Here is a 16,361-nt window from a genome sequence, read left to right on the forward strand (position 1 = left end):
CCTGCAGACTTCTGCAAGGAGTGTTTCCTCCAACAATGCTGTAAACCCTGGAGGAAATGCCTGCTGATCTTCAAAGCCCTTCAGTAGGAACAGCCTTAAGTTTCCTGAACATGAGCATTCTAGTTGCAAGGCCACAATCCTCTTAAAGCATACAGAGAAAAACATAAAAACAAAGGAAACAAAAAAAATTAAAATCCACTAAGGTTAATAACTGCAAATAACTAGCAGGACTGACCCTCTACTTTGCAACGAGCTGTCGGATCCATCCAGCAAAGTTTTGATGTTCCTCGGCACAAGAGCCACACGGATCAAGCAGCAGCTTACAATCTCTGCAGCTTTCCTTTTTCTATTCCAGGCAGTCCTCCACACGTGCAGACTCCTGGACCGCAATACTCAGTTGTTCGGACTACGAGGGGATGCTACAGCTGTGGCTGCACAGGGTGTCCACCGTAACTATATCAAGGCCCCTGCAGTGTGCTGCACTGCCAGCAGAATTTTAGGTACAGCCTTCAGTTGCCTGACGGGTTTCACAGGCGACCATGAGTAAAGGGGAGTCTGGACACCTGCACACTGCAAAGAATTGCAGGAAGTTTATTTCAGGAACGCTGGGGAAAAAAAAAAAAAAAGAACAGACAAAATTGTGAACAGGTTTCTTCAGTAAGTGAAGTTTCAATTTGCTATTCCTCCAGCCAAAAATGTCTGCTGCTAGTCCAAAACCACCCTCTCCTTCCAAAAAACCAATTCTGCTACTAGTACTTCACACTTTTCCATTAAACAGATGATACAGATAATTCTTGAAACAATTCACATATGAAAAGGGAAATTAATTTCCTTCTGCTGACTCCATTGATAAATATTTAATAAAAACATCAGCCTAAAACAAACTTTTATGAACTATGTATAGGTTAAATACAATTCTGGGTAAAGTAGTAGTTGCAAAAATAGAAAAATGAACAAACAGCAACAAAAAGTGATCAAGTGGCCTGTGCACCCACCCCAATTTCTGCAGGAGGACAGCAAGAGTTTGCCAGTGGAAACTTGACTAATCACTTTCAAATATGAACATATAGCACATTGAAATATCATAATCAGACCTATGATACTGAAAGTCACACTTCTCTTCAGGAGTGATGCTTCCACATTTACATTTTCTCAGGCATATAAACACACATACCCACACTGCCACCTTCTTTTAATTCAATGCATGAAATCACCTTGCTTTCAAGTTTTAAGCCAGTACACACTATAACAATATTTTTATTTACATCAGTCTTCCTGAGGTCACTTAGAATATACTCTACAACCAGAAGTGAAGAAAAACTGAATTATTTTTAAAGAACCACAAAATTTAAAAAAACCCTTGATATTATTCATTGATCAGGTTACAACTCTTTCAAGGAACAAACTGTTACTTCTACCCAACTGACAGATTCAATCCTCCAAATTTCACACAAAAATCATGCTCATTCAGAGCAAAAGTAAAGGACAAAGAAACCTCAACACGAGAATTCGTATTTTCACTCAGATGCTAAATAGCAGGAGCTGTTTTCCACTTGCAATTCAAACACTATTGTTTTGTAGAAAGCTTTATATGCCTCATGGAACTCAACCATTCAATATAAAAAGATACAAGAGAAGAATTCAGGCAATCAATATCCATCTCAACCTGTACAGCAGACAAGCATGTATTATGAATGAGTTAAAACAGGAAACTGAAAGGAGAATGCAAGCAAAACCACTAGTTAAATTAATTATTTTTTACTGTAAGGTGAAAAACTTTTCTTAATCTGCCCACTCATTTCACACACAGTAACGTGCAACTATCATTCTACTAAAAGTTAGAAGAGAGTCACCAACAGATTTGTTTCACTCATTTCTTCATGTGAACTTCAAATGGGGTTTCTGAAGCTAAAAGATTTTGACATCCCTATCTAATAACAGCTAAAGACAGAAACTGGACCTTTCCCTATCTGTTAGGGTCTGGCACGCCATGGGGGCTATGAAGATGGGCACTTTCATAAGCAGAAAAATGTTCAGTGTTTTCACACCAAACTTGAAACAATATTCAACATAAATTTGACATAAAAAATATGAGAGCTTACAGATTCAAAAGATTCTCAGTAAATACACCCCTTTAAACTTCCTAAAATCTCCAAACATGGACAATTTTTGATGTAACAAGGTCTTAAAAACGGCAGTAAGCAAGCTCCCTGAAGGGTGGGGTAATTGGAAGGGTTATCACACCTCTGGGGGAAGTCACAGGCTCTATCTTGGCAGTGTTTCATCCCTTCATATACCCAGGGGACTGATTAGTTCATGATAAGCAATTAGGCACCCCAGGGAGGACGGTTAACCGTCTTACCAAAACAAAAAGGCTGCACAAATGTAAGTCTCATTAGATTAAAGAAACACTATCTGCAGAACAGCAAATTTGTGTTTATTCCCTTCTACTGGAACTTGCAAGTACTACATTTTGCCTACATATGGCACACACAGATCTCAGAAATCCCAAATTTGAGCACGTACTTGCTGCTAAATTGGTAACAAATGCTCTGAAGCATTTTCTTTCCCAAGACACTAGTGCTGTGATGCAGGAAAAAAGGAGGAGGGACGGAGGGGAGGAATACAGCAAATACTGATTAGGAGATTTGAACTAGCAATCTCATTCAATTAAATTCTCTTCCTCATTGTTAAAATAGTTCCTAACCAAGGAGCTGCAGAATGAGGGACCTGGAAACGCTGTAAATAGCTGAATGCTGATTGAGTTTTAGAATGAGACCCCCAGGTCAGCAGCAGACCCACCATTACATGCCTGGTCCTAAAACAATGTTCTGGGAAGCTCCTGCCTGCTGTGGGGCTTGTGGTGAGGCACCTATGCATATCAGTCCTACCCATGTTAAATCTTTATCTCTGATGAAGCAGAGGGACAAATTCATCTTTTGTCTGCCAACTGATGTAAAAGCTCCAACACACCCCAATAGGACTGTTCCTGACTTACATCAGGCTTAATGAATTTCAAAGTACTTCGATGGCTTAAAATATGAAGGAATGCTTTTCAATAAGGCGACCCCCTGTCCTTTTCTGTTCTTTTATCTTTTTTTAACAGTTTGCCATCCAGTGATAGGAGGGAACCCCAGCTGCATAGCCTGAGCTTTTATCTTCTGCTGACCATGCAACAACACAAAGCTCAGTGCTGGATTTCCTGCTGCTTGCCGAAAGGGGCTGTTCAGCTTGTTTAAATATTACTTGCCTTGGGAGCCTTGGAGTTGTGCCCAAGCACTGTACTGTATCTTCCCAGCATCCATTTCAGCATGCACTTTAAAGGTCTTCAGGTTCCATGTACTATGCTCCCTCTCTGCTACGGGAGAAGCCTCACGACTCCAGAAAAGAAGAAACCCCATTCAACTCCTCCCTCTCTCCCCATTTTCCCCACTAATCCCTCTGCCTCATTCCATCACACAAGTAACAGAAGTCCCTGTTGATCCCAAAAACATGCAAACACATTTAGTCCTGTAAACTGAACCAACTGCAACCAAGGTAAAAGACATTTTGGTACAAAAGGCTATGGCTAGGAAGAAATCAGGTGCCATGTATCCTGTACAGCAAGGTACCAGTGTGCAGTGAGTAAGCAACTAAGAAAGTACAGCAGCAAAAGAGGATTGAGTACAGCAGCCTCCTGCCATACTGAAGTTATAGTCTCCACCGTGGATTTTAGGAAAAAAGTGTCTTTAAACACAACCTTCTCTGAATTTGCAAACTTAACATTAAGGCACTTTCCTTTCCTGTTCAGAGTGGTGATGAAAAAATCCCATGGTTTTCACAAAACCAGAAAGGATATTCCAGCCTTTAGGAATTCTTTCAGAAGCCCTCCTTTTCACAATTACCATGCCAACGGGAGTCTGAAGTCTGGTTACAAGGTCAGGAGGAGATAACCTTGGCCAATAGAAATTATTTGCATCAGCCCAAAGGCAGCGCCAGGCCACCCATTAAGCAGCCCAGCAGGCCTCTCTGTTAACCTGTGTGCAGGCGGAAACAGCTGATAGGAATGGAGAAGCAGGAGGTAAAAATCCAGATTCACAATCTATCCATGACAGCTGTGGACACAGCCATTCGAATCAGGAAAACTTTGGTAAATATTGACTGTGGCAACTGTCCTGTAAGATGTCTCTCATTTTCTATGGCAGCTGGGATGCAGAAATACATGCACCCCCACAAGCTGATGCAGGATTGCAGGAAACTCAAGGCTAGAAGTGAAAACCTGCTTTTAGTCTGTTCTGCTTTGTCTCAGCCTGCAGCATACAGACTGATTTAACCTGATGTAAGCCACAGCTGTCATTCAGAAGGACGGACTGCCAGTCCTCACTTTACCCCTACAGCTCTGGCCACGTGTTCTCCCTCCGGCCTCATGCCAGTTCTAGAGTTTGAACAACCACATGGTGATCCAGGATCATGGAACAGATCTGAATTGAGATTTGCGTTTGTTTGTGTTTGGTTTTTGTTTGTACTTAAAAATGCACATACGTACAGTTTCATCAACAGTCTTCACACATGGGAGCTGAGACATAGTCAAATTACACCCTCTATTTGAGTGAGGGATGAGAGACCTGAGCAAGAATGTTGTCGGTAACTCTACTCCTGCGGTGCTGCAGTACCGGGGAAAGATGAAAAGATGTAGTGGAACGAACCCACAACCGGCTCCATCTCCAGACTCCCTCCTCCCGCTCCCCCTTCGCTCCCTCGTCTCCAACTCAGAGGTCACTTGCAGCAGCTCTGCCATAAAAACATTTAAAAATATACCTGAAGTTCAGTTTTCTGATTAAACCCAGTGAAAATAAGTTCACAACAAAATAAATGACCACAATTAAAATGTCTCTACTGCACCTCTCCCATGGCATCCCTGGATGAGGAGAGCAAGAGAGCAAGAGCAGTCTTAGGCAATGAGCTAGTATTTCTCTGCTTACCTATCCATTTTTTCCTACATCAAGGACTGGGTGTAACTTTTGCACAGTGCTAAGCACAAAACAAACATAACTCGAAATATCCACCTCCCTTCCCGCACATGGCTGAACTAAGCCTAATTTTCGACTCATTTGTTTGTTTGTAAACTTTTGTCCATGGACCCTTTCCCCATGCACAAAGACAAAATTCACCCCCTCCAATACCACTCATGCTTCATTAAATCAGTAACAATGCTGAAACAGCCTGCCACCGTGTGCCACATGTACCAACCATAGCTCCAGAACCACTAGCAAGTAGGGCAAGCAGCTCACCTGGAGTCCCCAGATACTTTAGAAACAATATTTACAAACCTTGGGCCCTTGGATTTAACATACAGCACAGTGGGAATGGTACACATGCTTCCACAGGGGCAGCTCACCTCCTAGAGAGATTGGTATTTATTGTAAAATGCATCACCTTAAGGGGAAAGGATGGGACAGAAGTAGAGAAAAGAAACCAAAGCTGCAGAGGGACAGGACGTGTTGCCCTGAGCATGTCCTCAGGCACTGCTAGCTCACATTGCTGGCACCATCTGATCTCTCAAAGCTAAACATGGAATGTAGGTAGCAAGTCATAACGCTGTGCAGGCCTGGAGACGTGACCCATCAGCTGTTTCTGCATTATAATTATTGCACTGGGGCACAGTAGGACCAAAAGTTTGCCTGGGCAGATTTCTGCAAAGTTCTGGCTTGTTAGAAATGACAAGAAAGGTCACATGCTGCTTTCAGATTTGTGAACAGAGCCACTTTTCTGCAGGACTGACATTCCCTGTTTAAAATCCTCAGTCTGCAAGAAAACTGGAAGGCCCAGAACTGTTTAATGTTATTCAAAACTGCATTAAGACGTGAGATTGTACAAAACTGTGATCTCTCTCATTCCCCTTCATAAGACAGACAGGAGTTTCTCACGGATGCAGTGAAGCAGCACTCCTGAATCACCATTCTCTGTGTTTCTCAGATGGTCTTGGTCATTTCCCCTTCAGGCCACTTCTACTCCCAGGCTTTCTCTCACTCTCTTTTTATTTTTAAAGTTTCTGCTACTAATAAAAAAATTATTGCAATACCATCATTTCCTTGTATTACCATATTCTCTAGTGAACTGATTAATTCTCAGAGTGATCCTGACCCTCAGCTCCCACTGGGCCTCAAGTGATGCAAAAGGCTTCTTTCAGATTCTCCTCCATTTTATTTTTGTCCCAACATGCACAGAGTACAAGTACAGGACTCAGTTTTGCAACTCTGGACTTAAAATGCAAATATCTTCATGTTTAGCAAATCTGATTGTTTCTATAACATGCTTGGAATTAAGCAAAGCTCAAAGAGTTCAAGTCAGTAAGGAAATAATTTCATCCAGTTCAACACATTGTACTGTCCAGGCTTTGCTCTGTAAGTAAACTTTAAATTATTAAGAGCCCAGTTTTGTCAGGCAGTGACATGAAGTTTAGTGCAACAGGTCAGTGGAGAACCCATCAACAAAACCTGTAGAAGGACAACAAAAGCAGTAGGCTTTTTTTTTTTTTTTTTACACAACCGCAGCATTTCTGTTACACAGAACAGAGCAGACTGTAAATCTGGGTAGCACAGCCCCTTTCCAAATGACTCCTTTAGGAGATTGGCAGACTGGAGGGATGCTTTCAAGGAGGCCACTTTCACAAGAAGCTACATCAAGCTTCCTGTTTGACACCATGCGGACTCACCCTGCCCTCCCACCTATCCCTCAACCAAATAAAAGAAAAATCTTAGCGCTTTCAGTGTATTTCCCAACCAAGATGCACTCAATGCAAAATCACTGTGAGGGCCAAACACTACAGGGATATTGCCCAAACTTCTAAGGTGCTATTTTCTGCAAGAGCAGAGAGGTGCTGGGATGTCAGGTGGTTAATGGGGACATGGACACAAGGAAGACATCAGTAAGTGATGAACAAGTCTGTAGGTCAGAAAAGCACTCTTGAGGCTTAGACCAAAAGCTCTGCTAGCACAAGAAGAGCACCCAACTCTAAGAAACCATTTTCTATCTTACTCTCCCCATCCCCTCCCTGATACCCTTCTCCCTCCCTACTGCAATTCAGAACAGCAAGACAAGTCACGTCTGACCATGCATCAGAAGAATTGGCTAACACAATAGTACCCAGCATGAACAAAAACCACCAATGAACCCTGCTAGTGGTTAACTGCAAATTTTTGCTTTACTGATGGTATTACACTCCCTGGTCTTTGCACACACACGGCCCTCTTAGAAACACCAAATCTGCTCAAACCCAGACTTAAAAATACATGCACAGATATTCTACACATCTGCTTCCACCTGGTGGATTACCAGAGATGGAGACTGCAGCATTTTTTAAACAAACGTGTAAATCCACCTCTAAAATTAGTTGCATGGTAATTCTGTGGGCTAGTGGAGAGGGGCAGAGAGGTTGGGCTCAGGGGCAAGGGAGAAGTTGGCAAGAAATGGAATAAGAGTCACTAAACTGTTTAAACCATTATTAAATTCAGTTTTTTTCCCCTCTTGGAAAACAACCAAAAGAGGGATTTTCTTTCAATTTGAGGAGTTGTTTAAAACAGAAGAGGACAGAGCTATTCAATATTGTTCTGGGGTGCTAAACATGAATAACTAACTTCAATCAAATGTCTTGTTAAAGAACTGAAAATTCTCTTTCCACAGTCCCCCCTTCCATAATCAAGGAAAAAAATATCTATTATACATATACCTGGTATATAATAAAAGCAAAACCATAAAGTAATTTATTGCTAGCCATAACTACAGAAAGCAGGAGTTCTTTTAACATTTAGCAAAGCAAATGAGAAATGACAGGGAGTATCCTGAGAAACTCTCTGTTGCAAATTCTTTCAGGCTTGGTTTCTAAAAATTTCCTTGCTATGATACCTGCAAATGCAGTAACTTCCAGTTCCATTTTCATGCACGTATTTTTAAATATAGCAGCAGCCTTTGCCATCAGGGATATTTAATTCTCTGTGGCCAAGGTTTGCAGGAAAGCTGACTGGAGATCCTGCAGGTGTGGCACATTTCTTTTTTGCTCTAAATACTTCTGACTGGAAGCAAAGGTAAGTATTACTCCAGCCTCAATCAGTTTCCCTCTTGCACCCACAGCAGCTTAGCAAGATACAGTCAACAGGCTACTGCAAATTACACTTAAGGGCTCATTGCAAATCAAGGCCTCAGTCTTGCTAATGAACTAATAGGTTCATTCTATAGAGAAGAACCATTAGCTTCAGTAGTGGTACCTGAATCAGGAAATTTGTTTACATCACATGCACAGCTATTTACAATCTTCTGGGCCCTTGTTTTTATTTAGGAGACCAGTGGTGTTTGGCAAGGAGTGCAAATCTTGTCCGACAGCTTTCAAGCTACCCTTACTCCACATGGAGCAGAAGTGCCTACAGAGTAAAGCACATTCACAAGAACAGTGTTTTCATATTACACTAATCCCTCAGCCAGGAATTCTATACCTATACCTGTACATCACAGGTGCAAGAGAAACAATCACGCATTCCCCACATATGTTTTGCACCTGAAAGAGTGGACCAATACAGAAATATATGCACAAGATCACTAAAGTGCTTACTCAAGATGTGGGACTAGGTTACCAAGTTCAGTCTTTACAGAGCTGAAATTACCTACTCTGCAAGCAAGACAGATATGCTTGCTCTGCAAGCAAGACAGACATCCAGAGGATGCTTGGCTTTTACTTCTGAATTACAAAAGCCATTAGGACCAGACCACACTGGAGAAATCACCATTGCCATTATCAGCAATGATAACAAAAAACTTATTTAATTGATGCTACAATTCCAATCTCCCACCCACTTAGTCTTTCTCAAATCTCAATGCCCCAGCATTACAGCTTTGAGAACTCGAAGAAAAGGTCAATGTTTTCCCCTTTTGTTAGGGATTCAACATTTGCAGTAGGTTTTTTTCTATTTTCTATCCAAAAAAATGAAAGTAATTTGAAGCCTGGAGTCACTTTTCCGTCATCTTCATTTTCAGAAATGGCTGAAGAATTTTTTTTTTACTACTTACTTTTCTTTCAAAAGCAAATGTGGCCTGAAGCTAAACACCTGACATGCAGTGTTTAAGCACAAATGGTTAAAGCTCTGTAGAGCCACATGCAAGAGAAAACAGGGGCAGTAATAAAGCTGCCTGGTGATCTCCAATTGGAAATCCTCCTGGCAGCCCAGATTCTTTTATGCAGAGCAACTTACTGACATCCTCTCTCCATTCCTCTCCCTGATGACTCTCTCACTACACCTGGAAATTTTGAAAGCTGACTAAGCTCCTTGAAAACTAGTCTGGTTAGCCCCAGTCACCCCCGCTCCAAAATGGTGAAAGCAGACAATGTGATATCTCAGCAGATGAGGTCTGAGACTAAACTGGTGGAATTGGCAGCAAATATTAAAGGTACCTTCTTTTTCTCCAGTTCAGTTGCTGTCATGGACCCTCATTCTAAAAGTCAAGAGAGATTTTCAATGCATTTTTGGGCTTGCTGACTTTAAGCCCACAGGATAAACTCCACTTGAGATTGTTCACAACTCAGAAAATGTTTGGAGAAAGGAAGCAGAAAAAAGCTGAAATTCTCTCACAGTCACATACGCCCAAGAGCCAGAGCCTTAACATTGCCAGTTTCCCATCTCAGTAAGTGTCTTGCAATACTTGTTTTTGTAATCGTTTTCCATGCTGTCTACACAAAAAAAAGTACCTTGGAAGCCAGAATAACTACATTCCTCAAGCATGGACCCTTTCCAGACTCACCCCAAACCTTTCTGTGCTTAAGGTCCTATACACACATGAACACACAGCTCCTTTACAGGCCCAGCAGTTAATTCACCTTCAAGTCGCCCTAATTTTGAGGCTGAACACTTCCTAAGCTTCTGTATCCCTGATGGCTGTCTGAGGGAAGGCAGGCTGCCTCCTGCTTCCTCTGCATTCCCGGCTGGCAGGACAGGACCGCAGCACGGCCTACCCCTGCTGCTGTGCCCCCACCACACCGCTGTGTCCCCGTGCACATGGGGGCCATCACGGCCACCCACTGCGTATGCAGATCCCTTCTTCCCGACACATTCAGTGACAAATTGCCTGCTTTCCAGTTTTTCCTTTTTTAACTCTTTTCTTTTTTAGGACAAAGACACCTCCTCACCCTCATTTCCTCATCACCTCCACTCAGAAAGCCGGAGGCTCGCTGATCCCATGGTAGATGGCAAGGCCTTTGAATGAGTGTCTGCTGGCTGGTCTGCAACCAGCCTAGGTAATGTTCAGACAGGGCACATATCACAAACTCTCTTACAGAAACTTTAAAATCCAAAATGCAAATGCTCCACCTATCAGCTCTACCTTGAGTGCTGTCAGGCAATAAAAACGCTAATACAAGAAGTCACAGTAGAAGAAGTCTCTGGCTACCTGCCTGGCGTCTGATGACTGCAGGTAAGTCCTCGAGAGGAAAGGATGTGATCCAGCCACCACCGGGGGTTGCTTCCTTCAGATCCTCCAGCAGATCCTGCCCTACGGACCAGGCCCTGTGTTCAGCCCTCCTGGGCTCCTACATTTCTTGGGCGTAACAAACAGTAATGGCAGAACACCACTAAGAGCCACCCCAGCTCAACAGTGACTATGTCCTCTTGTCACCCTGCCGCAATGCCACAGACATCCTGGGGCTCAACACCACCAACTCAGAAGTACATCCTCTCTGACTACATCAAAACAAACCCCGTTTTGGAAAGGTCTTTAAGAACAAAAAGTCACAGTCCTAATTTTTGTGCAAGGAACAAGCCCTGCAATACCTGCTTTGTGTGCTTCAGGCCCTGAAAGCTGGCAGAAACAGCTGAAGGATGGAGGGAGAAGGAAGATTTTTGTGATGAATCCTCTTTTCAGTAAGTTTGAGAAATAACTACAATCACACAGACGCAATCTATTGCTCAAATAAGGATGTAAACTCAGAACGGGAACTATTTAAAAAATCACTATGGCTTTAGGTTTTATATTTATTTACTGTTTTGACTGCAAAGGATAAATGGTCTCCTGCAATAGAAAATTACTTTTCAACTTCAATATATTATAATTAACACAGGAATTGGTACATTTACATCTTTCCTATGCATTTGTATCATAGACTCAAAGGCACAAACAAAGGATGCCTACCTGTAAGGTTCATAACCACACCTCTGCATTAAAAAGATTACTAAGCAGTCTAACAAAAGGGTGTTTAGTTTTAGTGCACCCTGATTCTGTATCACTCAGCCCATTTGCAATCTATAACATTGGTATCACTCAACTGATATTTACTGATATTTGAAGACAAAGGGACCCATGTTTCTCCCTCAATCAGATTTAATAAATCCACAAAAGTCGAAACAAAACAAGTCAAAAGACAGAAGAATCAGGCCTTTGGGATGCTGTACTACTGTCTCCAGTGTGGCCAATTTTGATGAGCTTGTTGAAGCACAGCCTTTAGCAAAGTGCTTTTTCATACAAACATCCACAGCTCAGAGACGATTAATCATCATTTATTACTCACCTTCTGGCAACACCCACTCTAAGCTAGGCACCATCCAGACACATTAAGACAGACAGTACCAGTCTGAAGGCTTTGTGGTAAAAGAAAGCCATTTCTGAGACCCGATCCTGACGCAGAGATATCTACAGACCCCCGTGGTACTCAGCACAGCTGCTGGATCTGCCAGAAAAAAGGTGCTCGCAGGAACACTTAATCACAAATACCAATCTCTCAAAAAGGGACAAGGTACGTATGAAATACATCGGCTATACCTACTTTTCAGTACCTGTCAACAGCTACTGGTGTACAAGTAAGCCTCGTGAAAGGATTTGGCTGAAGAAATAGGGTGAATCTTCATCGATTTATCTATCAGAGCCCCTCACTTGGTTACAGGAAAGTAGTTATTCTGTTCTTCTGCAGCATTAGTAACTTCTCAAACAAAGAAGCCTGATTGAGGCAGACAGTGAGGGGCTTATCAGCTTAGGAAATGGGAAGGATGGTCCAATTAACTGCCAAGCAGTCAGACATAATTCACTCTGACCAGACCAATGAGAGACGAGTGCCAGAAATGCATGTCCTGTCCATTTATGTAACACCCAAACATTCCCCCCTGCAAAGGCTTCCCTTCTGGAAGCACTGCCTAAATAAGGAGCAAGCTTCTAGAGGAAAATCTACCTATATGGCCCTGCATCTGATTAAGCAACCATCTCAGTGGTACAGGAGGCATTGCTAGTCACTACACTGCAGAACTCAGACACAGGCATCACCAAGCAGACAGCCAGAATGCCCTGTACAAGGTTATCTGGGGTCCACACCACTGCGCTGTCTTCTCACACATCAACAAACAGGACAAGATGGAGAAGGCACAAAAAGGAAAAACCCCACCCTGGTGTAGGTAGGCAGGCCTCATATCATTTTCCCGAGCTACTTCTGCCTAGCACAGAAACAGGAAGATGTTATGGAAGCAATTTCACAATGTTAAAAACAAACAAACAAAAGAACCTGAAGGCAAACTGTATGTGAGACCTGATGAGCTGTGCATCCAGCCACAGTGCTGCTCTTCGGGTCCCCTGCACTGCTTAGTACCCTGCTAGCACAGGGTAAACAGAAAGAAGGCCAAGAGAAAGAGTTAAGGGGAGAAATTCTACAAAAGAATGAAAAGAGAGTGTTCTCAGTCAACCAAAGCTTTAACTTGGGATCCATAACCTAGGATGAAGCAAGCATTTAAAGTTGACAGAAGAGAAAAAAAGAAAAAGAAAAAAAAAAGAAAAAAAAACCCCATGTCCCCAAAACACTGATTCGTAAACACAAACATCTGATGTTTAGGGGAAGCGTGGAACCTTTATTCTGCAAAAAAAATGCGCATGTGGGATCTGGTCCATCCTTTGAAAAGTTACCTTGTTTTGTGTAATCCTCTCTGTTTTTTTAAGTGCCAGACTTAAGACTGCCAGTGAGAAAAACATGCCATGAGCAGGAGAGTAAAAAAACCAAGCTGTGTGGAGTATTTATGTTACATATGGCAACATCCTATTTGTCAGGCAGTTACCAGGAGCTAAGGAATCTGTGTGGTACCAGCAAATTCGCCTTGCAGCAGGGTGCTAGAGCAAGCACAAAACAGACTATATATGGTATGTTTACTGAATGATTAGGCATAAACATGTTACAGAAGAAATGATGTCTTGTATTAGATGCTGGGCTTCCTGCTGCAAGGCAAACCATCCTGCTCAAAAAGCAGTCTCACATATTCCTCATATGCTTCTGGCTGACGGTACCAGTGAAACCTCTAGAAAACAGGAACAGGTTATGTGGCAAGTAATAATTAACTATGCGGAGGATCAGCCCTCGAAGCTCCACCCGGCAGCATTCCCTGTCTCCTCGCTGCTCTTCCTCCCCCCGCTACTTTTCGGCTGGGACTGTTTGCAGGGCGAGCCGGCGGAGGGGATGAAGGCACTCACAGGCACATGCCGCACCGAGCACTGCCTCTGCCACAGGATGACGGGCACGGACAAGTGCACCCTCTCTTTCTTAAGAAACAGCTGGCAGCAGGCGAGCGAGCGCTGCAACCATCCGCCTGCCCCACGTCCAAACCCAGCTGGCACAGGACTATTTCATAACGGGGAGGAGGGGGGAATATCCTGAAAGGGTAGAGGGAGGAGGGTGTACTGAAGATGCCTTAAAGCACAGAAGAAGGTTCATATCTGGCTTCTGCGTCCTGCCTAACCTGTTTTGTGGCATGTTCCGGTTAACTCTCCTTTTGGTCGAGGTTGTTCGTTGTTTTTCTTTTGGCATCCAAAGTCAAGCTGCAGCCCCTTCTCTCCTCTGACTCCTTTCACGCTCCATCACACTTCAGTACAAACATGGGCACACGGAATGGAGATGCCAGAAAACAAAACGCTGAGTTCATCACAGACTGAAACTGGATGCAGAGTTTCTTTACTGGAGGGAACTGGATCTTCCTTGTCAACTCACCAGGACCATCAGCCCTCAAGTGCCAGACTTCTCACCTTCATCACTGCTTTTTGACATTAGCAACTCATCAAAAAAACTTAAAACTATACAAAGCGGTAAGGGGGTGGGAAAACAAAGGGAAAAAAGTCCCAAACCTTGAAACACACACCTGGAAGATTGCATGCCACACAAATCTAACCAGAGATCAGTGCGGGAGCAGCAGCAATGATCACAGCACCAGGACATACCATCACCACCACGGCAGATTTATGCCTTCACTATGTACAGTATTCACAGCATTAATGAACAGCCCAAAAATCAGAAATAAACCTACTAACCAACAAAAGCATCGAGTCCAAGCAGTGCTGGGTGGTTTTTGACGGGGTTAAGCAGTCAGTAACCAGTGACAAGAATTTGGTGGTGGTTCAGTAGCCATTTTAAGCGGCAGATACATTAGTCATGGAAATGCATTAACAGAAGAACCAGAAGCAAAAGCACACTTCAGGAAGGAGGACCCCCAAAAGCTCAGCAGCACACACATACCCCTCCGTCAAGTGCAAAATAAACTTAGAGAAGCCAGCAAAGAAGAAAGATTATTCCATGACCTCCAGAGCACAGCAAATCCCTCAGAGCAATGAGTGTTAGGCATCAGAAACTTCCTGGTTTCCAGGCCGTTGTTTCACATGTTTTCTGGGGAGTTTGCATGCTGTGGGAAAGATTCCCAAGTACACTGAAAGCAAGCCTGAAACATCCCCTTCCACTCCCACAGCAAGTATGCAGTCCATAAAAGATTAAAATGTTGGAAACATATGCTTGAGCAAATATTCCTCTTTAAAAAAAAAACAACAAAAAACAAAAAACACATCAACCATTTAGCAGTTGATGCATTTATCAAAATATTTTGCCATCCCTTTTTTAAGACAGCAAGGTGGGGGGCAGGGAGATGGAGCAAGTGAGCAAGAGGGTATGAGACATATGCAGTCTGTAACCTGAACACTGTTTTACAGATGTATTTACTATCCTGCTTTTCTTTGGGGGCTTTTCAGGCCAGGGTGGCTTTTGTCTCTGTGCTATATGCCAGCCAGCTCATAACAAATGAGCAATCACAGAGTAAGCAGATCTGGCTCCTTCTCTGAATCTACTGGGATGCTGAAGCATGAAGACGGGCCTGAAAAAACTGTTTGATTATGAGCCTGATCAACTCCTTCGGTCAAGCGAGTGCCTGAAGTCTAGTACAATTATTAACTGTGCTGCAGTCACATGAAAGAGAACAAGCTTCCCCCTCCCACCCTCATCCCACGGGTAACATTATGTGGGCAGTAAATATATGAAGGAACATGGTGAGGCTGGGGGGTATGTGCAGAAACCTCCACAGAAAGGCTTCATTTTATTATTTCTTTTTGGTGGACAAATTATGGACATTACAGGCAAGCCTGACTGATGCCCAGACACGTTTGGGTACCAAAGGAGAGGAGTGAAGTGGGGAATCCTCATCTCTACTCAGTGATGCCTTCATTAAAGAGGGAAAATCATAGGTGTTTCCAATTTTCCCCATTTCTCAAACACCATGATGATGGAGCTTGGAAAGTATTTTTACAAAAGCACAAATGAGTAATTTCTAAACTGGTGGGCTTGCCTTTTGAGGTGTTCTTGTTTGTTGGAGGGGATTCAACAGGTATGAGAGAAGAGAGATGGGAAAAAGAGAGCACAGTGCTTCTAAAGAGAAACTCCTGGCATTGAGACAAATGAGGCAGGCAGTGTTGACTAAAACCCTAAGCTGTGATTCAGCTGTTGGGACCAGAGTCTCATGGAACCTCCCTGCCTTACAGCTTGCACTCATGTAACTAAGAATGGAGATGGCACTTTCCAAAAGCTGCTTTCCAGGACCAAGAGGGAAACGACAGAGAAAGAGCATTCCATCAGCACGGTACCCAACTAACCCCCAACTCATGCACATCTCAGACTGCCAGAGGGCTGCTGTGGCACTATTTTAGCTGTGAACCAAACATCACAGGTGTGCGCGTGCCGCAGAAACCTGAGCTCAGAAATCCCAGCTGGGATGGAAGCTGGCTGATGCGCAGCCCCTCCGGCCTCCCCTGACACATCCTGGCCCAGCACAGCAGCCCCTCCTATACAGCATTTCAGCTTGAAAACAGTAAATTCTGCTGACCTTAGAAGGGGAGTAAGCAGGGCAGATGGTGAGAAAGAGCATCAGATTTGGTATAAGATGACATTTCCTAGACATAATTAAAAATATGAAGCGCAGCACATCTTTAAGTGGTTCCATCTATACAGTGACAAGCCCTGTGACACTGAACAAGAAAAGGTGGTGGTGGGGGAAATAAAGAGCAGGTTGACGACAAACAATAAAACATAAATGAGCACATCCTCTTTCAAAGTGATACAT

The 16,361-nt window shown here is 43.2% G+C and overlaps 1 protein-coding gene across 11 annotated transcripts in view; it reads right to left on the reverse strand.

Moving 5' to 3' along the window:
• Positions 1 to 16,361, reverse strand: part of RREB1 (ras responsive element binding protein 1) — a 123,009-nt gene that overhangs the window by 77,161 nt on the left and 29,487 nt on the right. For 3 of the 11 annotated variants that reach the window (XM_041413170.1, XM_041413171.1, XM_041413172.1), the window contains exon 2: positions 236 to 605. The exons of 6 other annotated variants lie outside the window; for them this stretch is intronic. In XM_041413170.1, the coding sequence (XP_041269104.1) occupies positions 236 to 266 (31 nt within the window). In that variant the 5' untranslated portion in view covers positions 267 to 605. Of the gene's footprint in view, positions 1 to 235; positions 606 to 5,309; positions 5,403 to 16,361 lie in introns of those variants that run through there. 2 more of the 11 variants (XM_041413173.1, XM_041413174.1) reach the window with 2 other exon arrangements.

The sequence above is a fragment of the Onychostruthus taczanowskii genome, unplaced genomic scaffold (genome assembly GCF_017590055.1).
Source record: "Onychostruthus taczanowskii isolate IOZ18803 unplaced genomic scaffold, ASM1759005v1 scaffold40, whole genome shotgun sequence".
Lineage (NCBI taxonomy): Eukaryota > Metazoa > Chordata > Aves > Passeriformes > Passeridae > Onychostruthus > Onychostruthus taczanowskii.